The 27,053-nt window shown below is 38.3% G+C and overlaps 1 protein-coding gene across 1 annotated transcript in view; it reads right to left on the reverse strand.

The window, feature by feature from the left end:
- The window catches only part of LOC130559124 (protocadherin-15-like), a 164,133-nt gene that overhangs the window by 135,429 nt on the left and 1,651 nt on the right, over positions 1-27,053 (reverse strand). The window contains exon 2 of the mRNA XM_057342027.1: positions 9,208-9,326. Within this exon, the coding sequence (XP_057198010.1) occupies positions 9,208-9,298 (91 nt within the window). The 5' untranslated portion in view covers positions 9,299-9,326. The remainder of the gene's footprint in view (positions 1-9,207; positions 9,327-27,053) is intronic.

Raw genomic sequence — 27,053 nt, forward strand, 5'->3', positions numbered from 1 at the left:
GATTTTAGACCTCCCATCTCCCACCGCTGATCAGACAATCCTGCAGATTCTCAGCACGACCTCAAATGTTCCTCTGGGTGATTAGAATAGTGCCACAATAAAGCTGCAAAATGTGACAGTTGAGTTTTTAACGCTGTGTACACACAAGTACAGCATGAAGAAACTGCTAAACACCGTAAGCAAAAACAATCCACATCTACAGTACAGTCATAAAAATAAAGAATACTACAGCAATACAGCAATGAAAGGAAATTAGGATGCATTCTTTAGTGTACCACAGTTATTGTTTGCCTGGTCAAGAGGAGCATAAAAACACAATAATTGCTGCTACAATAAAAATGAATCTGTTATCTGAATAAATGCATAGTGTACACCGCAAAAATGGCTGTACGGGACATAAAAACCATTCATGTACAAAACCCTGCCAATATAACAAGAGACAAATTTGTACTTTAATGCAATTTGTAAGGGAAATGAAATAAATGTTTTTTGGGAACCATTATTTTTTCCCAAGTGACATTATCTTTTAAACAATTGAGCACATTTTTCCTCCATTTGGTTTTTCCAAAGTACAAATGCTATGACTATCTACACAAGTACAATTTGAATAAAATAAAATAAACGGTTTTAAAAATTAGCTTTAAAACCAAATTATAACATTTTTTTTTTGTGTGAGAATAATGTAATGTCTGTAAGTTTCATGTTCAAGATTTACTGTGTTTATTATGTGCCTGCATATTCATCGCGAATAATAACCTAAAGTGTCATATCAGAAATATCATTTTATTTTATAATGGCTTTCTCCCATCTGTGCTCTGCTACTTTTACTGTTTTTTACAGTGCGTTTGGTGCTTTGTGAATGTAAAAAGCAGCTCACTTGGATTTCATCTTTGTGACAGTCGCACCCAGTCAGAAACTAACTTTGAACCTGATAAACTCCTGCCTGCTTTAACAGCATGTCTGGGATTTCTGTCCTTAAGTGGCCAAACTATTTAAGTATATTTACTATATTATAAGCAGCTACAAAAAATGTGAAATTTAGCTTTTGCATAAAAAACTGCAGTCTGTTTTCAAACTGGTTACAAACAAGTCTGAAAACCTGCTTTCCCACCAACCAACCAAAGTAAAGTGTGACGTCAAACAGAGCAAAAGCTTTAGTCTAAGAGCACGATACTAATAAAACTCACCATCTGTATTTGAACCTCAGAATCAAAGTGGCATTTTGCTCTAGTGTTTTCAGGGCAAAAACAGCATCGCTTTTGTTGAAATGCCTTTGAATGCCTTTTCCTTTTTGTTGTCTATCTGTCTTGCTCTGTCTGTATATGTAAGAGTGACAATGTCTTTTTTTCTGTCTTTTGGTCTTTCTGTTTCTCTCTCTCTCTCTCTCCCTCTCTCTCTCTCTCTCTTTCTGTCTCTGTGACTCTCGCACATGCATGAAGTATGTCACAAAATAAACTAGATCTCTTAAACATACACCCACAGACAAAATTAAGAAACCAGCATTTCTCCATTGTGGTGATTCCAATCCAGTGTCTATTGAATTTCCCGTTTTAATTTTATAAGAAAAAATATATTCTTATATGAAATTTGGGGGAAAAAATTGTCACCTATTCACAGAATGAAACAAATCTAATAATTTTATGTCCAATAAATAGAAAATCCAGAAAATTGAAAATAATTTTGGAGTGGTCTCTTAAATTTTTCAGCGGCTTTATCTTTGTTTTGTTTAGACATCCAATGACCATTGTGTGTAATGACCAATGACCATTGCCATTGTCCAATGACATCCAGAACTAACTGAGATTTCGATATCCTGCTATCCTCCTGATTTCAATCCGGACTTTCTTTCTTCTGCAAAACATGAAAGAAAATAATTCTGTTCATCAAAACACATTGGACTTGACTTCCTTTGTTTGGACGCAAAACCACATTTCTCGAAATCTCTTCTTTTGTGTTCCACAGAAGAAAGTCCGTCATTTTTGGAAGATAATCTGAAATGACCTCAATTCATGACCTCTATTGAGTCTAAAATGCTCAACTTAGTCCACAGCCAAATATTCCTCAACTAAGCAACGGTCCTTTTAGGTTCACAATGTCAACACAAGAGCAATGGGTTCTTCCAAAGTCCATCTGTGTGCCTTTTGCTGGTGGCTGAGCTTCTCCTCTCTCTCTGTCTGAGAAAACATCTCCATCTGGTTCGGTCATCTGTGGCATCTCCCTAGAGCTCTGTGTCAAAATCTAGAGTGCCCAAATCTTCTCCTGGATAAAGACCTGAGTATCGGTTCTCACCGCGTTGTGTGGACATGGTCGTTTCAGCATTGCATCTGAACAGCATGTACGGTTACAGAAGTGCACAAAAACTGTTCACCTCATGTTCCCAGAAGACCACCGGGAGAATGTAGGCAGTACAGATGGCAGGTGGCTTTGCAAGTGTTGTCCCTGTCTCACATACATGAATAAATGAATCAAGGCAAAAGAAGACAACACTGCCTCTCTGGTCTTAAAGACATAGTTCACAAAAAAAATCACTCTTGTTAATTTAATCCCAAATGATTAACACAAAAGATTTTCAAGAGGAAATGTTTAATGACAGACCGAAATTTTAGCCGAGATGTTCTGCTTAATATGTTACATGAAAGAAAGAACGAACGACAGATATTTATGGGGGTGAACTATTCCTTTAACAAGAATTTTATTCAAAAGCTGATTTGAATATTTCTGCAAGCATCCTTTGAGCATATAATCTAGCACGCTTATCAAAGAGTGTCTGCCCTAAAGCAAAGCAACATTCATTAAACAACCAAAATCACAAACATCGACAGACGTCAGGATGCGGAGCACAGGGAGAGAGAGGGATTTTTGTCTTTGGCAGCACTTTTCACAAAGACTGAATAATTATCTGTCCTATTATACACAAAGAACAGTTTAAACGGACGCATTGAGATCTTGATTAGACCCTTTCAAATCACACCGATGCTTTAATATTTTAAAACAACAACTACAGACAATGAGCAGAGAATAAAGAATTCATCGGTGCTGCGCACTGATTGTCTGATGCCTTTCCTTCCGTTTCAGACGTCCTTCAATTGATTTGTTTTTTAATTTGGTAAGTTGTCAAGAAGTGTGTAATTTTTGCGCAACTAGTGCCTCCAGGCAGAAGAGTAAAAATAACTGTTTTTCAACAGGTGACAGACAACCCCAAAATGGGAACAAACTGATTAGGTATCATTAATTATTGATGATCAAACATTTTTACAGCTTTAATTAACTAAACTATGTTTATTGTAAATTCATGTTGGAATATATGAGTACATGTACAAAATAACCAATAAATAATTAAGTCATTATTCAGTAATGAATTTTTACTCAATAAATTCAGTAAAAAATATTTTACATTGTTTTTTTGTTATGTATATGCATTAAAGCTGCAATCTTTTCTGTTTAAAAAAATAAAATAATAATTTTCTGGATAAAGATAATAAAATAAAATAAGAAACGATCTCCTTATCCCAATTCACAATGACAAACATATAATAATGTATTTGTAATATTTAATATTTATAAATTAATGTATTTATAACTTTATAAATTTACAATTTAAGCTTTCGGTTATTAAATGTCAGGGAATGATCATGTGGCAGGTCTGATCATGTGACTTCAACGCCTGTTAAGAAAAATAAAACAACAGATAATATACGTACACAACTTTTTTAAGTGTAAAAATGTCATTGGCGTGAGTGAGTGTGTTTGGCCTAGTTGGCAATAAACAACACACTTTACCTTTAATTTGCTGGGTTAAAATTAGCCATCTATAAATGCATGTGGGCCACACAAAGTCAACTCAGGCTAACACCAAAAGAGGATTAACATGTTTCCAACACCACAACCGGTAAACAAACAACGGTTACATCACACATCAGGATAAGCGGTCCTGATAAAAAGTCAATTTTTTAAAAATCCATGACATTTCAGGTACATTCAGTAAACACATGACACATGCAGAGCACATAGACAACTATGAACACGAATGTTATTTGCTCTCTGCTCTCGAAATTCACTCCACAAAGCCAACCATTCAGACAGAACACAGTGTGGAGACAGCAAAGAGAGAAAGATAAAGAGAGACTTATTGATTCATAAAAGCCACCTTTTCCTTGTGCTCCAAATATGCAATTTGGCTGCGCAACACAGAACATTTCCACCGAACCAAAGAAAAATATGTTTCAAGTGGGATCTCGCAACAAAAGCAAGCATCAGTTTTACTGGTATAAAATAAGAGCTAAACTAAAGGATACAGTCATGCCTTGTGACTGTTAATGCTAATTTAGGCATTACTTCAACTTCAAGGCCCTGTTATATCCCAGGGGTTGTTTTTTAATAAAACAGATTCAACCTTTTTCTTTTTGTTATATAAAGGTTTTAGACAGGCATTATTTAGACAGTCTTGGGAGCCTTTTCTTGGAAACTTTTTTGCTTGCACTTCATCATTTGCTACTTTTAAAATGACGTTTTTATCAATGTTAATACTTCACCATTCTCTGAGACCCAGAATGTCAAGTAAATTTGAAAGGTGTATATGTCAGCCATATTCAGTTTAAATATTACATTTTACATTTGTGGCATGTCATTTTTATCTGAAATAACTACTCCCGAGTCCCTACTTTTATCAACGGTATGTTTGACATGTTATTAGAAAAATAAAATTAAAGTGGTAGTTCACACAAAAAATTATAATTCTGTCATTATTCACTCACCCTCCTCTCATTTCAAGCCTGTTTGACTTTCTGTCAAACCCAGAACACAAAAGAAGTTATTTTGAAAAATCTTGCTAACCCTCCCCCATTCACTTGCACTAGTTTTGTGTCCATGAAATAAAAGTGAATGGGTGCCGGTGCTGTTCAGTTACCAGTTTTCGTCAAAATATCTGATTCTGTGTTCTGCGGAAGAAAGAAAGCCATAAAGGTTCGAAATGAGAGGAGGGTGAGTAAATAATGACAGAATTAAAATTTTGGGGTGAACCATCCCTTTAAACTATGAAAAGTATGTTTCTTTAATTTTCTGAAAGTCCACAGAACCAAAGGTGCCCAAAGTTGACCTACTTCTCCCGCTTTTCTACTTTGTCTTCAGTTGGTTCTTTTAAAGGTATTCTTGGCATCCTCCAGTATGGCTTTCTCTCTAATCCGCTCAAAGCCCATCTCTGAAATCTTTATGGCTTAAACCTTTTAAGGATATTGAAGCATTTCACTAAAACAGTTCTCATGCTGCCACAACGTCCACTGCAACAAGAAACGACACCCAAACGATCTTACACTCACAAAACATCACCTGAGACAGCCAAAAACATTCAAATAATGACAAGGTAGCCTTCATAAACTGGAACTGTGATCGCAATCTGTTCAATGCTAACAATACTGACTCAACCAGTGCTTGAGTTTGGGACGGGACGATTTTTTAGGACAACCAATAAAAACTTGAGATCTGTTTGAAAATAATCAACCAGCTGAGAGACAAAATAAAACTTCTAAAACCTTTGTGAAGGACTAAGAGTGCTGCCGCAAAATAAAAATAAACAGATCAACAAACAACAAGTAAAAATGAAGAGAGCTGAAGATCACAAAGCCACACCGCGCCAGCTCCCAGCATGCAATGGGACAGGGATCAAAGACAGACAGCTACAGCAGAGTGACAGAAATAAAGGAGACTGAGGTGATAAACAGACAAGTGTTACTATATTAAACCACAACAATATAACATAAGGCATAAAAGAGAGGAACAGACAAACAGAGAGAAAAATTGATTTGCTACACTCTCCGCACAGATGATGAGAGATTGGACCTGGAAAAGCGCTCTCCGGTCGCCGTGGTGATGAAAGCCAATGTATGGTTTTGTTCCTGCGATATGCCCCACACAGACACTGAGCGATTGAACGTGACCAAACTAACTCCACCCCCAACACTACAAGAAAGCCATTACTGACAACAAGCTGGAGATGCTCTCTTCACTGCGCATTATTACAGTTCAGTAGCATCTCATGACTAGTTGTGATATGTTTGCTTTCTCATGAAAGATTTATTTGATCAATGTCATGTACATCTGTGATGGCATGAGTGTGAGTAAATTAAGAGATCATTTTTATTTTGGGGTAAACTATTCCTTTAAAGCGATACTTCACCCAAAAAGGAAAATTCTGTCATCATTTACTCGCCTTCGACTGAGTAATCACTCGATTTGTTCCAAATCTGTAAAAAAATCTTTATTCTGATGAACACAGAGAAAGATATTTGGAAGAATGCTTATAACAGACAGATTTCGCCCCCCATTGACTCACATAGTACACTTTTTTTCTTCTGTTGAGCACAAAAGAAGACATTTTGAAGAATGTTGAACAGCAAACAGTTCTGGGGCACTTTTGACTACCGTTGTATTTTTTCCTACTATGGGAGTCAATGGGGGGAAAAATCTGTCTGGTTATAAGATTTCTTCCAATTATCTTTCTCTGTGTTCATCAGAACAAAGACATTTATTTAACTCGAAGGTGAGTAAATGATGACAGAATTTTCATTTTTGGGTGAAGTATCCCTTTAAGCAGTTTCCTTAATGAAATCTAATGCAATGCTTTTAAACACATTTCTGATTCTAGGCCATATTCATAAGCGGTATTTTAGTCTTACTAATCGAGCTATTAAGTTCCAAAAGGCAAACACTGCTGCAAATGATTGACTTGAATGTTTTGCATGAGAACAACATCCGTGTTACATTTGCATTTATAGACACCCTTCTGTTTTTCTAGTGGCATATGACATTATTAGATAGCTTTCCTCTAGCCGCTGAAGAGGTCGAACAGAGACAGCTGACAGCAAAACACGAGCTTATTTCTGTTGAACTGAAATATTGTCACGTACACTGACACCACATTAACACAGCTTTGCCTTCTGCTTCCATTACAGGATGAATTAATTTGGACTAAATTCTAAGGAAGCATTGCATATGCGCTTCAGGAATAAATCAATCCCATAATGCACTGCCTGAAAGCGTCAAAGCTTTATGCCACAAGCTGGTGCTCACATACAAAATACTGTACTGTAGTAAAATTCCAAGATCTTACACACTATAGCATAGTTTCAATTTACCACTGTATACAGGAGTATTCTGTAGCATTACCTATCGTAAAATTAGTTTGCCAATACGACAGTATGCTACCAACAGAAAAATAAGCTGTGAACTCAATGCTAGACTTCGGAAACAGTAAAAAATTATATTTTTTGTTACGTTATTAGTATTCTCTGTAGTACTTCCTAGTAAAATTAGTATGTCAATACGATTCTACAAAGAGAAAAATCAGCTGTGAACTCAATGCAAGACATCGGAAACAGTAAAAAAGATTTTTTTTTGTTACGTTATTAGTATTCTGTAGTATTTCCTAGTAAAATGAGTATGTCAATTCGAATCTACAAAGAGAAATATCAGCTGTGAACTCAATCCTAGACTTCGGAAACGGTAAAATGTATCATTTTTGTTACATTATTTCTACATAATTTAAAAAAAGTATTGGTACTACAGTCTTCAAATGGTCTGTTCTAGGGAGAAAAAAACAGGCGCTCACAATGCAGACGAAAGCAACCTAGTCGTTGCATCACAACGTGCCACACACACACACAGATGCTTATGCAGACTATAGACCGTGATGCAGCTCACTGGCTTTTAAAGCAGATGAGCTATAATTTTTTAAATAACAGCCCGGCACTTTACTCAGATGACATGAGACTGAAGACACGTCTTCGACTTCTCAATTAGATAGAGAAGACTGACTCCAATCCCACACTGCACCTGCAGGCTGACTCTGATGGCTCACCTCACAGCAGATATCCAACAGAGTTTAATTACACTGACAGCATAAAACAGGTGGAGTTGATATCCAACCCGCCTCTTGAGATGGAGTCCCACACTTTCTAATGGTACACATTTACTACTTTTAGACAGTTGATATAGACCCTATCTTACGTGTAAGACACAGGCAAACAGGAAAAAAAGAAGAGAAACAGAAAGAGCAGCATCAAATAGGAGCCCAAAAAAGCTTCCGTTTTAAACCCGTCTTCCGAGTTGGTTTACTCACTGCCTTCTCATTGACACTGTGCTCAGGCTCATATTGATTTTATAATGACAAAAAAATAACAAACATAAATATAGGGTGAAATAATTCATGTTTTGTATTGTATCCATAATTTAAAGTAATAAAAAATATAATAAGTAATATGTTTATTTTACATATATTTAAAAGATTTCCCTTGACTCCTCTGACCATCTTAAATGACACGTTTCATTTAGTCTCAATGTATTCTGCGATTGATTTATTCACAAAGTATCTTATTTACAGCTGCCTGTTTGACACAGCCTTCAAGTAGAGAATGGTCCTATATGATGCCTAAAAATGATGTCTAGGCAGACAGCTCAACAGGGTTTGGAATAAAGCCAGAAAGAGTTGAAAAGATGCTCGGATGTAAGAGCGTAAGCCTCTTGTTCTACAGGTTTTCAAAATAAAAATATATCAAATAAAGACAAGCAATCCAGCGCTAAACATCTATTGCTTTAATGTCCTAAACATTAAAGACAAATCCACATACTTTCACCAGCAGACACATCTGAGATACCCACACCGTGCTCCTCAAGTCACACAAAAAAATCCATAACAATAAACACCGCATGAACAGACGACTACATCTGAAAATGTCAACAATGGTCGCCCACAAACGTTTTCTCCTCAACAGCTAATCTGAACAGTCAGACAATAGGGACAATTTATTTCCCTCTCTTTCAATTCAGCCTTGCGGCATTTCCAGCAACGTTTTAAAATTTTTATTACGCTTGTCAGTTTGCCTTTGGAAGACATGGTGTTATAATTCATACATCATCAGAAACTCGTTTTGGAGAGGCTGTATGAAGCTCCTCTGGTAATGAAGGTGTGCGGAGAACAAGCAGGGACTGATCTGTGAAACGCTGCCACACGGAGATACAGATACAATTATCTCTCCGACTTGGCTCGGAGCGCAAACGCAGGGCCGTAACATCCCATTTCACCAACACGAGGAATAAAATAAACGTCAGGATCCTGGAGAAAAGGTGTTTGTTTTGTTTTGCTTATTAAGGGCTAAAGAGAATATGATGTTCTGTTAGCAACTTGCGTGATATATGAACGCAAGCGTGTCTCACCTTCAGTGTTTTGAGCCGAAACTTGGATGAAGAAAATGAACAGGCCGATCACAGAGCCCAGACAGCCAGATCGCCACCAGCGCCTCTTCATCTTTAGTTACTGCCCACGTCCAAGCCACCTAGAGAGAGAGAGAGAGAGAGAGAGAGAGAGAGAGAGAGAGAGAGAGAGAGAGAGAGAGAGAGAGAGAGGTTAGTTCAAATTAGTGATGAATACAGAAATCATCTGTTAACCATGTTGCACTTGACATATTTATGCCAAATCACATAGTTAACTTTAGATGCATCTATAACTTACATTTGTAAATTAATTTATTGATTCTTTAAAACACACGTGTGTTGAGGTACCTGCAGTTCCATTTAAAACACTAAACCAAGCCGTTAACAAACCAAAGTTTGGTTCAACATGACAGCAGCCGTCAAACTTCCTCACACAAAGCTATCCAACGACTTCAAAGGAAGGGTTTGGACAACTTCAATGGTATTTTTATGGTGCATTTTCTCCATTTTGGAGCTGGATCGCCCCTGGTTACCCCCTGATGGTCACTGTATGAGAAAGAACACCATGAACATCTTCAAAACTTTTCTTGTGTGTTGCAAGAGAGAAAGTCACGCAGGTTTTCGAATGACACGATGTTGAGGAAATGATGACAGAATTTTCTTTTTTTGGTGAACTAATCCTTTAAAAAGATTTACACCCACATGACATGGAGACTCTAGTCATATCAGTGACCTAGAAAAACTGTTTTATTCTGCACGAGGGGGGTCCCACGTTACAAAGGCCAGAAACCCCCTCTTGATTGACGCTTGTAGTTCTAGAAACATAAATCATAAAACATGCCTGCAGGCATTTCAGGCAATTGCACTGGTGAATGAATACGTCGCTTTTGCATGATGTATGTTTTGTGGCCGGGTTAAATTCATCATGGCTTGTACTGTACATATCCTTAAATCACTTGCCACTGGACCATGAACCTTTGTTATAAGTACTCAAAAACAATCCTCATTCTCCGAAATGAGAGTTTAATCTACTCGGCTCTGTCTGTCTGATGCAAGAGAATAGATAATACTCGACGTTGTACAAATAAAGACACACTAGGATTAGAACCTTCATTTACGCGTGTCCCGTCATGTGACTGGCTGTCTTAGCGGTGCTGCCTACATGCAGAGTATGATGTAGAGATACGCTTAAAAAAACGAGTGTCTCCATTTGATCTGTCACCTGCATTCATGCTCACATTCTGTACGACGCGCCCGCGGCAGCCGTAAGCCACCGAAATGGCTTTATAACCGTACGCTCATGCGTGTCAACACAGCCATCTAAATACAACATCAGACCGCGTCACACCCAATGTCAGATTCTCTATTCCCAAAGGACCGTTAGCGAGTCTCTGGAGTCTGATGGGTGAAAATGATAGTTCCCACTTTAACATTTCCACAGAGTGCTCAACATTTGTGACAATTCGCAACAAGAAGGCTGCGGAGAAACACAGGCAACCTGCTAACTCTCTCTCTCCCTCATTCTCGGCTTTGAAGCAGAGCTTTGAAGAGCAAAAGCAAGGTCCAAAATTAACTTTCTGTCAACGGCGGATGGATTGAGAAAATCATACGGACGTAAATATTTCCTAGCGGAAGCGGCAAAATACTTTGGAATGTTTCGATACACCCCTTAGCAAAAAAATACCCATAGTTTTATTATAGTAAAAGTTTAATAACCTTGTTTTTTGCTGTACTGATTACCATTTGGGTCATAAGTTGCACGGTTATATTTGCAGCAATAGCCAACAAAACATTGTTGGGGTCAAAATGATTGATTTTTCTTTTATGCCCAAAATCATTAGGATATTAAGTAAAGATCAAGTGCCATTCATATATTTTGTAAATGTCCTATTGTATATATTAAACATTGTTTTTGTGAGTGGATGTAGCAAAATCCCAAACAAAAACGGAAACACGCCTACAAACTTCACTTGCTGCTGCCCGCTCTGAGATTTACCCACTCAAGTTTGGTTTCTATGTAAAGCTTAGAATTTCTGCTTTTAGCAACGGCCTGCTACAGCACCTCTGATGGACAACTTTAAAGGCGATTTTCTCAATATTTTGAATCTTGGCCAAATATTGTCCCATATATCCTTACGTACATTTGTGGATACTATGATTTTACAAATATAAACCAGAGGCTACGGTTACTACAGTTAAACTATGGTTAGTTTTCATAAGGGATGAGTCTTTAAATATTATCTTTAAAAATATGATGAAATCTAATTTACATAAGGAGAGCCATATTAACATCAAAATGATAAACAAAAGTATAAACAGTAAATGCTTAAATTGTTATTTTCATAACTAATATAACACGTTGTAGCGAGGAAGGTGGGACGAGAGCCGTGGGGCAGGAAGGCGGGGCCGGTGGCGTGAGTGATTATGAGTATCAGCTGTACGCGCACCGGTCCCGCATGCCTCACGGGGAGCTAGGGAGCATAAGAGGACGAGCGACGGGACTGCCGACGAGAGAGGACCGGGCCCGGAAGTTAAGTTTGTTTATGTTCGTGTGGCCGGCAGTCGACCGTGAGGTGGCTGCCGGCCTTTTATTTGCTGAATTATTGTTTGTTTATTTTGTATTAAAGTTTGTGAAATGTTCGCCGGTTCCCGCCTCCTTCCTTCCCTTCTATTGAACTTTGTTACACACGTTCTTTGTGTGCATTTTTTTAAACAATAAGTGGTAGCTCACTCTATTATTTCATATTCCTTCATAAAAGCCTGTATTGCAAAAGATTGTGTTGATAAATAGGTTGACAGTGCATATTTACTTTATTTTCTGCTGAGTTCAGCGAGCGACATGGAACACAAACAGAAACTCTTCGTGCAGCGCTGCTTTTGCTAATGGGCGGCACACTGCTTACACGTGCAATGTGAATACTGCAATTCTGCAAGCTGTTTAAAGTCATCAATAAGTAAGCATCAAGAGCTAAAACTTTAACACACAATCCGAAAACAGGCTTTGCGTGTTTTTACACTCTTTGTCTTGGATATATACAGTACATACAAACCCTCAGTGGCAGGCGGTTGAGTGATGGAGGACATCTTCTCTTTGAGGAAGGGTTCATCATGTGCTTTCAACATGCATTTTTATTCCATTAGCCATGTCCTTTAATCAAACAATAATACACAATCTCAAGCTGAAAGTCCTTTCGAGTCCTATTTAACAGTCATGGCAACCGAGTCCATTGGATGGTATCAAAAGTTTAAAGACATACGAGAGACATCCGAGTCTCTATAATAATTTCTTCTACTTCCAGTGAAAGTGACGTACAGCAGGACAAAATTAAGACAGCTGTGTGATTGTTTCAGAGATACCAAATGACACCTATTACAGCCCAGCATAACAAGACCACCACACAGAAGAGAAATAAAGCACAAGAAAAAAAAAAACATACAGTAAATATACAGACAGACAGACAAAGAGGCAGACAGTTAGATAGAAAGACAGGCTGAAAGAGAGACATACAGACAGAGAGATAGACAGACAGACAGACAGACAGACAGACAAAGAGACAGACAGACATACAAAGACAGAAAGGTAGACAGACATATATAAAAACAAAGAAGTAGAAAGACTACGTAGCAGGCAGAGAGACACACAGACAATCATATAGACAGGCAGAGAGAGAGAAGAACAGACAAACTGTCACGCTACGTGGTGCAATACGAAGTACACGACGAAGGAGATAATCCAATATAAAGATTTATTCCAAATAATTCCAAGGAGAAAACGAATGAGCAGGAGAGGGGCAAAACAAAAAAAAGTATGAGTCCATGGGGGCGTGGAGGGTGGGCAAGGTGTTGGTCCAGAGACCAGCCAGGACGGCGGCCCACCGTAGAGTCGCCGGAGGGAGGAGCCATGGTGGAGGGAAGGCTGACAACACCAGGGGGACGACTGACGGAGACGTTGGAGGAGGATCCCAGGGTGGAGACGAGCAGACAGAGAGCCAGGGTGACACCGAGGATCCGAAGGGCCAAGGGGACCCGGAAGATCACGGCGGAACTCAGAGCGACCAAGGATGTAGGTGGAGCCAGAGGGAAGGAGGAGCCTGACAGAACCATAGGGGTGGAGTGACGAGGCGTAGCAGCAGGATTGGAGTCCCGAGGCGGCGGGTGGTCGACGACTGACCAAGGAGGAGCCGGAGGGACGTGTGCGATTGGCTCGTAGATCGTGGCCCCGTTCGGCTCTCCGTCTGCTGTGGGATCTGGCAAGCACTCCGTGCAGTAGAATGGCAACTGGCTGGCCTCAGGGTTGGGAGTGGGGCTGGAGATGTCCTCAGCGGGGCAGACGGAGAAAAACAGTCCATTTTTCTCCAGCACCCACTCCACAAAAGCGGCGAAATTCCCTTGGATTGCTCTCTCAGACTGGTACGGTAGAGTGAGGCATGCCAGATTTAAAAAGTCCTGGGTGTGGTACACCAGCGAACGGTCTCCCTGCTCCAGGCACAGGAGCTTTACAGCGGGGATATCCATGTAGGAACCAAAGGAAAAAAATTTTTAAAACGCAGCTAAATAAACGTACGGTTATGGCCGGTTATTCTGTCACGCTACATGGTGCAATACAAAGTACATGATGAAGGAGATAATCCAATATACACATTTATTTCAAATAAATCCAAGGGGAAAACGAATGAGCATCAACACAACAGGGTAACACAAAACAATAACCAGCAATTGAACTAAGGAGAAGACAGAGGGCTTAAACACATAGTGAACGCAATCATGGAGAACAGAAACAGGAGTGAACTAATTAACAATAATGAAAGACCACAGGAAAACGCGAACATAGAACAAAACCAAAACCGAACAAAACACAACTGTGACACAAACAAAGACAGAGAGATAGACAGACAAATAGACAGACATACAGAAAGAGAGGCAGATAGACAGACAGACAAACATACAGACAGACTCAGAGACAGAAGAACAGACAGACAGGCATAGATGAAAAAAAGAACATGAACCAGACAGAAAGTCAGACAGAGAGACAGGTCGACAAACAGACAGAGAAGGCAAAGAAAGAGACAGACACAGATAATAGTTTATAAATATTAAAAAACACATCATGGTGTCACTCATGAAACTGTAGATAAAAGCAGCTTACAATTCTGAAGCACTAAAATGTAATAATATATTTGACCTGCCTTCCAGAAACATATTCTGCCTACATAACAGTATACATAACAGTATACATCCGTACGTGTATCTGAATGCTTAACGAGAGCTGCAGGTGCACAGAACCGTTTAACATATGTCTCGCATTTCTGAGGCGGTATGTACTCAAGAGGGCAATAGGTATTACCTTCAAATGTCTGTGGCATCTGTTACCGGGATGTGGTATTAAACAGGTCACTATAAGCATGTTGACACTTTGAATAACTGATAAATGTGAATAAAAGACTCTTTTCTAACCGCAGCCCCACCGCAACAGTTGACTTGAAAGAGAAAACCGATTAGCAGAAAACCGTTCTATTAACTGCACTTACGCTGAGAATGAAAAGCATACTTATGTTGTGTCATGAGCTGCATCCTGATGTGAAACTGAGCTCGTTCAGCTAGAAGCGACTGCGCTCATGTTTGTATGTTTCAGACCAAAGCGGGTGCCCAATCAACCAAAGAAAAAGCATAGTCAGTAATCAAAATAATCAAAAAGAAGACACAGCCATCATTCTTACGCAAAGAAAATACATTATTCTATATATTGACAGTCAATATATTGAATCATTTAATATACTGTATATTTAAAATATAAAGAATAATACATTGTTAATAGAACAATAAATTAAATATACTGAATTTGTGCTTTTCATGTATTGAAATAGAAGCAAACAGGAACCAAATTTTTATATATGTTTTAAAATATATATATATATATTATAAATATATATTTATTTATTAACATTTGACCTCCTTGTTTCTTTCTTTATTGTCAATGATTCATCGGTGATGAAAAATAAAAAATGCTCGTCTTCGTAATCTTATCAAACATAATCCGAAATGTTTGTCCTTTTCAGATGACCTGATATATACCTTTTACTCTTCCCACCACCTGTAGTATAGAGACCCTGTCCACAATCAGCTCAAATTCAGTTTCCCTGCATTTTGTCAGACAGATTATTCTTATTCCCATAAAAACTCTCGAATCAGATTACAGGAAATAAAATGGATTGTAAACAGCATATCACGTTTACTTTGAAGTGGTAAATACTGCAGTATACTTGTTCAAATAAAAATAGCATGCGGCATTCAGTGTACAGACAGCGAAGCGCTCTTAGATTTTAACAGATGGTATCGTTCGCATTTCATTCATGAAGTGGGTGTGTTTTATATTTCCCACATGACTCAGCAACTGCATTCACTGCCATTAGCTCCTTATTCACAAACAGCTTCACATGGACTAAATAATCTCACGTCATCTGAAGAACAGATTGAACCTGCAATCCTTCCGGCTGTTGAACAGCCAGTGGTGTAGGTTTGAAGGCCTTTATCATTACTGTGTTGCCTGCAATGTTTCATTATTCCACCAACACTCTTCAGATTGTGTTTCTTAAGAAGAGCACCGGGTGGGCAGGGCTTTATTATCGGGGGTCTATGCATCTTTCGCTGCAACATTTGATATCAAAGTACAAAGCTGCTGGATTTCCTGAATGATCCGAAGACCTCTGAACAAGCTGCCTCCTGCTGTCAAAATTACCCAGCAGACGCGAAGCTCCTGAACACAAACCCAACAGCAAAGGGTTTATATCCGCACTGTTATCTCTCAAATACACGCTCACATAGAGGCCCATTTCCTCTGATCTGTCTTGCTATCAAAACACATAACCGCTATCAGAATGCCAATGATATGTGGGCTTTAATTAGCATTTACTGACCCCGAAAAGAAAGAGAGATTTCTTTATTGCTATTTACAGATGCAATCTGTTTTTGGGGGGATACAAATAAACAAAAAGCAGTTACTGAGCAAGTACATAATAACACTTCTAACCTTAACCCAATGCACAAGGGTAAGATTAAAATGATTTCATAATGTGATTTTGCGGAAAATATCAGTTTGACATCATTTGACATCAGCTTCAAAACATTTACATTTTTTTTAAATGTTGCTTACGCAAAAAAAAGTATTGTCTCTTATTGGCTGTTTTATGCCGGTGATGACATTCAAAGGTCTCAATTTTCATTCCAACTTGTTGCTACAAGAAACTATTAAGATATTAAAGAGATCTTATTTGTGTTTTTTCTTTCCTGCAGGCTATATGGTGACTCATTAGATACTCAAGCTACCCAGAGTCCAATTCAAAACTTTCATCACCTATTAATCTAATGAATTTTGTTTGAACAATGAAAGTCTGCTTCTTTCTTTCCTCAAGGGCCGTCTCACCCTTTTTCACATAATGAAGGGTAATGGAGCAAAGTGACTGGCATCGCAAGGTTTCAGCAAAGGGATAACAAGGCCATTGACGTTCCTGTGGACTATAATATCAGCCAAACACACCTGCTTAATAGCGCACTGCACTTTTCTTTTCACAGGCAAATAAGAAATCAATGAAAATGGCTGACATCTCAAGCTAAAACCCATTACAGTCAATGTCCAACACCCTTTTATTCAGAAATGTTCTGTCAAGCTAAACCTCTCATCAAAGCCACTTTGATGCCAGGACACTCTTTTGCATTTCTAAATATTTTAAAATTACTAAGTTTCCCTGACAAGCCGTTCAATCACCCAGCATGCTTTCAAGAGCCACCCAAAGGATGATCGTTTGATGGGTCACTGATCACTGACGGGCGGCACTTCCAGTAAGTGTCCTATCATAAACATCAACCCCCTACGAGATGTTAGCGAAACCTCACAGTAAAGATCAAATAAAGCACTGTGCTCATTTCTGTCTTAAAGAAACAGCTCAACCAAAGACTACATTTACATTGATATATTTAGCAAATGCTCTTATCTAAAGGGACTTGCAAACGAGAAAGCATATAAGGTTTATTGCTTAAAGCTGTAATTTGTAACTTTATGGGTTAAAATGAACAAGAATCAGTTATTCAGTTTATACAAATAAAATCAGCATTAAAATTTTCTCCTTACCCTTCTCAATGGTAAGCTTAAGGGATACTTCACCCAAAAATGAAAATTCTGTCATCATTTACTCACCTTCGAGTTGCTCTGTATCAATTTCTTTGTTCTGAATTGAACACAGAGAAAGATATTTGGAAGAATCCCCATTGACTCCCATAGTACGAAAAAATGCAATGGTACAGTCAAAAGTGCCCCAGAACTGTTTACTGTCCTACATTCTTCAAAACGTCTTCTTTTGTGTTCAACAGAACAAAAAAACGATCAAGTCATTTTTCCTACTATGGGAGTCAATGGGGGGCAAGATCTGTTTGGTTATATTCTCAGCATTCTTCCAAATATCTTTCTCTGTGTTCATCAGAACAAGGAACAACTTGAAGGTGAATTGTCATTTTTCAAATCATTAATGATTTATAACTTGAGCTGTCAGGTACAATTTCACAAGAAATGTCAGTTTGACGTCATTTGACTTCAATCCATGTACAGTATAGAAGATAACTCAAGTGGGAAGTAACCTGCAATTTTATGTTTCAAACAGATATGGTGATAGAGAGGCAAAAAGTTAAAGGGGAACTCTGCCGAAAAATGAAAATCCTGCCATGAATTACTCACCCTCAAGTCATTCGACAAGCCTAGGACATCCATTCATCTTCGCAACGCAAATTAATATAGTTTTTGAAACTGTCCTATTATGTTTCACAAAAAAAATACTATCATGGGAGTTTGGAACAAAATGAGCCAGTAATGACAGAAACTTTATTTTTGGCTGAACCGATTATTTTATATTTCTTTCTCACATGTTTTCTCATCTTGTATCTCAGTATCACCTGACCTGAGGTGAACCACAAAGAGTGAATACTGCCAATGACAGCGGTGTAATTCATTACACCGCATGAGGTGTAATCAGAGGGCGTCAGGGCTCCACACACTAATGACTCCAGTGATTAACCCATATCACCCATCAGACCCTCTCTACAGCACCTGTGATAGCAATCAAGCACATGCAGAAATGTGTTATGTTGCGTCAACTTGGAAAGGTGACATTTTTAGATTTTCTACGTGATAATGTCAACTGAGACAAAGTTCCCTAAAAAAAGTTATAAAATTTGTGCTAAAACACTTGTGATCTGTCATTTGGGGAATTTTCTCAGGAAATATTGACATAATGAATTCAATTCAATAATCAATTTAGCATATACGTAGTTAATTTGATATTTTTTAAGCAACAGCCCAATGAACCACACGTCGGACCAACAATATTCACTCAAATGTCCCAAACAAACGTGTGCGTACAAACAATTTCATACTGAACAATGAAGCTGATTTGCAACCTCTCAGCCTATATTGAAGCATGAATAAATTATGCGGCTGTTATAGCTTTATTGTTTTGTTGTTGCCTGACTTTATTTATGCTGTTGTTTTTATCATCACGGGTAGTTATTGGTTGTGTGGTGATGTCAAGAGCTCATCTTTTTATTTAATGATGTCTGCGTGTGTATATAAAACTATTGCACATAATTCAATCTTTTGCTTTGCAAGAGTCTAAAGACTCAGGGGCAAATATTGCATAGCCTTGCAAGTCATATAAAGCCATATAAAGGAGTAAAATAGTGAATAATAATGATTTTGTTTAAAACTAGTTTAAAATTGCTTTCGTTTTATAATTTGGACAAGAAATTATGAAAACGTACTATGGTACTACCATTTCTTTTTGTAGATGTACCCTGGCAGCACTACTGAAGAACCTTAGAATGCCACACACCATGGTACATGTATTTTAGAACCACGGTAAATATGAAAGATACACACCTTGGTCAATATCAAAGGTACATTAGGACTATTATCATTAAACTGTGATAGTAGTGATAGTAAACAAACAACCACACCTCTCTCACAAAAGTAAAACTGAAACTAACTCTGACACTACACATTTCTTTTATTCGCTTTTTGAAGAATTAATCGAAAAAATTTGTTCAAAGTTAGTTTTGGTGTTCAAGGTTGGCTATTTTACACCCGCTGCATTCTGGTTCAACAAAGCAAAGTGTTTTATGAAGTCTACATCTTTAGAAAACCATACCTTCTGGTGACGTGGTAGAGCAGAATGACACACAGTACCTTTAGCTTTCGTAACATTATGACTATTGTACTAACATTAATAGGTCATTTAATTAGTTCTGTAAACTCACAAAAAAATTGTTTCATTACTTCACTACTCAGAACTGATCTGAACTCTGGGCCACAACAACAAACAAACAAACAAACAAACAAACAAACAAACAAACATCACACTGGAAAAAAGCATCAGCTGTAAGGTCACAGAACACAACAACAATATAAGAGTGAATGACAGGGTTATTGTGCTTTGAGACCTGGGGATAGTGTAATGGTCTGAAAACACTCACAAAACACAGCGAGTGTGAACAGACCGGAGGTCAAACCAGACCAGCACCTCATTCAGACTCTATCAGGACGGACAACGCATCAAGCTGTAAATCAATGAAAGGTGTTATGGATGTATTTCAAGGGCCATATGACATTTATTTGCCATAGAGCAGCTAAGCCCCTTTCTATTTCCTGAGCTCAAAATCTAAAACGTTACAGCAAACTGAATGCGGAACGTTATGTTCAGGTGTCAGTTTAACTATATTTTCAATCATTTCCGTATCCAACCAATGGCAGACAGATAGAATGTTCACCTCAGCTCATCTGATCATATCCAGCACAATTCAAACATGACATTAAAATGTATTTATTACAAACTATAAACCATATCGCATTTAAAGTTACAAAAATCATACACTTCCATGATTAATATTGATATTACTGTCACTGTCAGCTTCCCACTGAAATTAAGGGTGGGCAAAATGACCAAAATCTTATCACAATATGACAATCTACAGTAATTAAATTTGGTAAAAATTCAATAAAAATGTATTGAATAATCATACAAATGAAAGGTAATTCAAAACGAAAGGTCCTTCCTCTTACTTAATTCCTTTTTATATGTGAAACTTGATAGACACAAACCAAAATGGCTATTCATAATGAATGAAAAGTTTGTGTCAGTGTAAAAACATTAAAAACTAAACATTTATATTTCAGTCTCTAAAATCTGATTAGGGAGACCACATTCAAACACGAGTTTTTTTCTATTTTGTATAGGCTCATAGCATCCAGTCCCAATTCAGATTCAGAATCAATCCATAAAGACATATAAACCTGATATCTGAATTAGTCAAGCTAAAATGTGACTTCTGTTTCTGCTCACACTGTTGTTCACATGCAAACCTTGACTGTCATTCTTTGAAACTTATCAAATCAGATCGTGCACTGCAATCATTTTCTGGCAGATCTACATCGGTTGCTATAGTAATGATGTAGGCGTCACCGCTGTGCCAAAAGACTTTCTTCCACCACTGGCAGCAGAAAGTTGGCAGTAAAGAGACAGCTGACAGAAAGCTGGAAATCTGCTTATCTACACCGTGGCGCTTCACCACAAAACTGATCTCATGCTCTAGTAGTAGAAAACTAGCTCTCCGGCTCTGCAGAAGAAAACCTCTCACACGCAAGTAGGGTCCAAAATGAACTTTTGCCACACCTGCCAAGTGAACTGTTGAAAATTCATGAGGCTGTATTATGCAATACTTTTAGTAAAAAATAGTATATTTATAAATAAAGTATATTTGTTCATATTATCTAGGCGACAAATACATGCAAGCAGAATCATATACGAGATGAGTCATTTCTAGGAAAAAAAATGTAGCCTACCCTAGATAAACTTCTTAAACTTGTGTATGCAGAAACTCGGAAACTGCTCACAATATCACATCCAATGCAAATTAAAATGTCTAACTAATGCAGATGAAGAACACAAGTAAAATGCTTGCAGGATATCATGATTTTACAATAAAAACACAAAAGAAATCACAATTATATCATATACCCCCATATACCATTAATTCAAGAAAGTAGGAAAGTTATTTTTGACCCTCCACACAAGAGTAAGAAACAAAAATCTGTTGTTTCCTTAAAAAAACAAGTCATAATAGCTAGATCACCTAAAATAGTTAGATTCATTGACCCTATAGATAAAAGAATAGCTTGTGTAGGAACATCTTTTCTGAAAGGCTCTTAAACATCTTTGCTGGAGTGAAGAAAATAAGCTGTTTTCTGTTTTTTCACATACTGTACACACACACAGAATACTGAGCAATCACAACACCATAGTGACAGCAGTGTTGAGCTTTTTGCAAGAATCTGAAATAAACATTTTGTACCGCTGTTAGGGTCGAAGAAAAAGTCATTTGATGGTTTCCAGTTCACACAAGGCTCGCTACTATACATCCGAGAGGGGGAAAGTTCAGACCACAGCTTGTGAGATATGAACAGGCACCTCTGCCCAGTTCACTTGCCTTTGCAAACCTCTATAAATCATTCAGTTTGGCATAGAAATGAAAAATGCATGAATAGGAGTAGCTATAGGACTATCCCTGACCAGTTGAAAGGATGTTATTAAAGAAATGGTCCAGCCAAATGTTTACTGGAGACAAACTTGGAGGGGAGATACGGTTTGGGTATGAGAACAATAAGCAGGAAATGATACCTTACATTTCTCACATAAACCAATAGGCTACACCACTTTTTATTTTTCATTCTCATATCAAGCTGTGTAACAATTCTTCAAAAATGTCGAACTAAAGAACTAAAGCTTATGGGAACAACAGGAATGAGGGTAGGTAAATGACAAAAGAATTTGAAAGTGAACAACTTCAACTAAGTATCTTCAGAAAAAAGTAACTTTTCTGATAAACAACACTGAAATTGTGCATATCAGTATCAAGCCATAATTCCCACATGCTATGCTAACAGAGTACCTCAGAGATGACGTATTTTTGTATGCAAAGCATTTTAGGACTTAAGTTCCATTGCCCCAAATGGGTTTTTGGTAAAGAGCCTGAAATAAGGTCTGTGGTTAACAAAACCTCTAAATATTTTCACATTTTGATATATGACATAAAACACACCAGGTATAACCCGCTTGTGATCCTTTAAAGCTTTATGTGTCTTAAAAATGACGGTTGCTAACAAGTTGCAAAAAGCGACTACCATCCATTGGCGGAGACGTTAGATGTCATTGCGCATATAAATCTCACAAATAATGCAACAAATCTCTAAAAACATGGATGGGGATTCATTGACGGAGTAATTACTTACCAGGGAACACGTTTTTAATAAAGTTTGAAAGAGTTGTCAGAGGCTTGGTGGTGGTGACGTTGATATTGACCGACCGCAGTTTAGTCTTTAGTGTTTATAGCCTCATGTTAGCATTTTACTTCTGGTGATTGTATTTAGGCTTCAAAAGTACCAAATGCTGTGTTCATTTGTAAAGATTATATTGATAGACAAAACGTGTAAACATCATAAACCTTTGTTAATCACAGATCTTATTTTGCAATCTTCCAAAAGTCTATGAGAAAAATGCACAAGCTTCCGGTCGAGGGTTCCAGTGCGGCGCTAACTTCCAGGTTGGCCAACAAAAATACATCATTCCTGCACCACTCCATATGATCCCATCAACAAAATTAACATTCATCGAAACAATATTTATGCCATTGTGATGGCATAATGTTAAAAACAGTAAAAAACGAAGTTTCTAACATTTATGCTGTTTAACATTCAAAAATGAAAATCTGCTAATATCCTGCCCTAAACTTTTCTCACCTGCACCAAACCCTGAGTATCTCCCACTCTCTCACATCCCTGTGAGACCACGTCTCATCTCTTCCCTAAATCAACCTGTCTCCTCACATCCAGAGTCTACATCATTACACACTCATTGTGTTCCTCCAAAGGCTACAGTTCTCTTCTAAACATCTCTTTTAACCCTTAAACCCTGTCTGGGCCTGCAAACGTCTCAGCCAAATACATTAGCACCGTATTACACCCTAGAGCCCGACCTCCTCGAATGTTCTCTTTCTGTTTGAGCTCTATACTTCGGCCTCCCCTGCTGCTGTCGTCCCGGGGGAGTCCCGGTGGACAGAAGCTGATTAGAGATGAATCAGAAGGCTTCTGGGGTCTGACTGAGTTAAAGGTGCATGCTGGAGACATCTGGCTTGGCCTAGCGCTTTCCTTCACACATCAGAGCCCATGTACTTGGCAGAGAGGTGAACATCACTTAGGTTTTATTCATACAGCTGGCACACAGACAACCCTGAATGTGTTACATCTACACTGTATAACAGGGCTTCTCAAAGCTCACAGGTGGCAAATTACCTTTTGTGTTAGCTTGTTACTTTGAGTTCACTTTTGCATCCTTGTCATCTCGGTGGTCATGTAGCCGACATTTCATGTGACATTTTAAGCACAAGAGAGGATGCCGTTTTAACTCGCAGGTATAAAACATTTAGCTTGTTGTGAGGTTGGTCAAACAAACATAAATAATTCAGTGTGCGTTGACCTAATAACGTTACACCTCGACACTGTCTGAATGGTGGTCAATTCTCCCATAAATATTACTGTGAAAATTTTGATTTTTTACCAAATATTTACATTTTTGGTGTAAGAGTATTGATACAGTACTATTTACATTTACGCATTTGGCAGACGCTTTTATCCAAAACTAATTACATTGCATTATCCTATACATTTGTTTCTAAGTATGTGTAATCCCCTGGGATCAAACCCACAACCTTGGCGTCGTTAACACCATGCTCTTACCACCGAGCTACAGGAAGGCTACTATGAGGTAAAGAAATTCGAAATACTTTAAAAGGTCCATTTTTCCCCACCTCTAAAAAATATCTGTAAAATATATATATATATATAAATTAAATTAAATTAAAGTATTCACACTAACATATGTACCCGACGTGTTCTCTCTTTCGGCATATTACATAACTTCTAGCTCAGTTATCAAACCCAAGTTACTGTTTTTGCCATTACCCACGCAGTACAGACTGAATACAACAGACAGTCTTTCTCCTGACCTGAACTGCCACCACACAAAGCAAAAAGTCTCTCCCTTAAAAGTCACAAGAAGGCTATAACAATACAATTGTAACCTTGAAGAACATCAAAACGCTAACTAATGTCACTAGGGATAGTTCAGCCAAAAATAAATTCTATGGTCACAAAGGATATTTGAGGAATGTCATAATCACGTAAGGGTATGTAAATGATCAATAAACAAATTTTCATTTTGGTTGAACTTTCCCTAACCAGGGGTTAAATTGGGCCGGGGCCGTCCGGGGCGGAGCTCCGGCACATAGGCTGACCGTCTCGCTCTGTTCCCCGCATGCGTGCCGCTCTTCTGGTGTTATGGAGCGGCACTCCGTCGTGCCCCAGTATAAATCTGAAGTTTAAGTAACAATTTACCTTATTTGTCAGTGTATACACTTACATTGATAATCACGGAAAAACGGATCTATATTCAGGGTAGTAACCCAACTCACAGTCGTACATTAACCGTGTACGTACGGAAATCATTCCCTGCATTCAATTCCAAAGTGAGCATCCCTATGCCCTACTCTCTTTGGAGAGTAAAGCCCTTGATATGTAAGCTCTGAGGAGAAAAACACAATAGTCAGTTTAAAATGAACTTGGCATAAGGAGCAATAAAAGCAACGTATTTTTTTAAGTGACGTTTTGTATGGTGTCACCTTCCCGAAGGGTCCTGTGGAGGGAGATATATTCTGATTGGAACGCACCTAGTGTCTGCGCACGCTTGAGTTTCCTTTCTGCAGTGCCCAGCCGCTTGTCGTCCAGTGCGCATGTGTTTTAACGTTTCAATTCATAATGAGCTGTTTGTGATCGACTTCCAAATGATGTCATTTTAATCAAATTCAAGCATTTAAAGCGGTTTGTTCATGGTGTGTGCGGCAGCAACGATGCGCATGTTAATGGATCACCTCAATCATTGTGAATGTTGTATGAAGTTTTGACAGAAAAGTACTGGAAATACACAGGTCATATATACAATTCTGTGCGGACATTAAATTAATAAATGAAGATATTTGATATTGACACAAGGAAAGGGCACCGGCCTACAGAAAGATTGTATTCTTACATGTAACTTTGTAAACTGCTGGCATGTAGAATGAGTTTGATCAGTATTTTTTTGTTCATAGCAAAGGGCTCGCTCAACTTTTTGTCAATTAATAAGATTATAAACTTCATATACGCACCCCTCAAAATCGATTTAACCCCTGCCTATAACTAACCCTAACTATAATGAAATGACAGTATGTTATAACATCACACTAAAAGCTTTCCCTCTACATTGTAAAAACTTCTTGTTTTTGTTCCAAAGTCTTTGCGTCAGTCTCAGGATGCTGCTTTACTTCCTGTGTATCTGTCCATCTTGGTCTCTCTCCAGCTGTTCACCGGAGTTGTTCTCTCTCTCAATCTCAGCTTCTCTCTGCCTCGCAGGTTTTCTCTCCTTCCATTTCCGTCTGCCGGGCTGTTGTGAATGGAAATCATTTCAGGCATCGCTACCCACGGCTAATGCTGAAATGTTTTCCCTAAGGTGTCCACTGTGCATATGAATACAGTCATGTCTAAACCCAGATACCATACAGCCTGATACAGCAAACGTTCAAACAACCCGGCGGCACATAATAAAATCCTCACTATTCCACACATACGTGCAACCACAAATCTTCATCAGCCTCATGTGAGAGAGTTCTAAAACATCTGAAGCTGTATGGGTCAGAGTTCACAAGTCCAACAAAAGCCGGATGAAGGTCGGGACCTCCATGTTATTGCTTTAGGGCTCTTTAAACCATGTTATAGTACGGCTCCCATTTGCTACGCTTCACTGGTCAGAAGTGCTTATAGCAGCATGATGCTCATAATACTTCCACTGTGCTGAGCAACAGACCACACAACCGCTATTAAAACTGTCCCGAGACACTTTTACAACCCTAGAAACTTCAAAGATGTTAAGATAAAAACAGGAGTTTCCTTAAATCAGGTAACCTATGATGTCTAGTGGAAAGCATTAAAAGATTACACTCATACAAAACTAAACTACCCAAAATGCTGGGCTGGCACCTGGTCAAAGCATCATGATGGGATTGTTCAACTACATTAGTGTATAACCTCATTGTCCAGTGATCTTACTGGTGAATACTAATGAGAAATCTTCACTAATAACCTCACTTCCCCAAAAGTGAATAAACATCTAGTCTCGCGTAGAAGCTTTCGCCGCTTTCTTTGGCCATATGACTGACAGGTAAAGCAACCAATCACCTTTCGTTTTGTGACGCGTCATGTTTAGAGGCGTGGAACTGTCACCGCAGTAACAGACCGGTGTACATTCACGAACGTGTCAAAAGTTAACAGCAACAACAATGATTATAAGTTCATGCCATGAACCTCGCATACTTTAAAGAATTAAGCGTTTAGTCGATTGTGATGAATTCTTATTGCAGCCATTGTAAACACGACAGCTTACTTCTTAGATCAGACGGATTCGTGTTGTTTCCAGGCGGACCGTTAAAGAACGCGACACGCACGTCCAATCAGATGACGACTTCGAACGTGCTGAAGTGTTTGCAGAAAAGTGTCCCTTATGAATCAGACGTTTAAGCAACGGTCCGTGGGCGTGACGTCTGAGACTAATAAACATCTAACACCAATTTATAAAGTCGACAGTGTTTAACTACACTAGAGTACAGTACCTTAATAAATCATGTCATTGGTGTACAACTTCAATGGTAGATTTGAATCCAAAGTG

Source organism: Triplophysa rosa, linkage group LG9 (genome assembly GCF_024868665.1).
Source record: "Triplophysa rosa linkage group LG9, Trosa_1v2, whole genome shotgun sequence".
Taxonomy (NCBI): Eukaryota; Metazoa; Chordata; class Actinopteri; order Cypriniformes; family Nemacheilidae; genus Triplophysa; species Triplophysa rosa.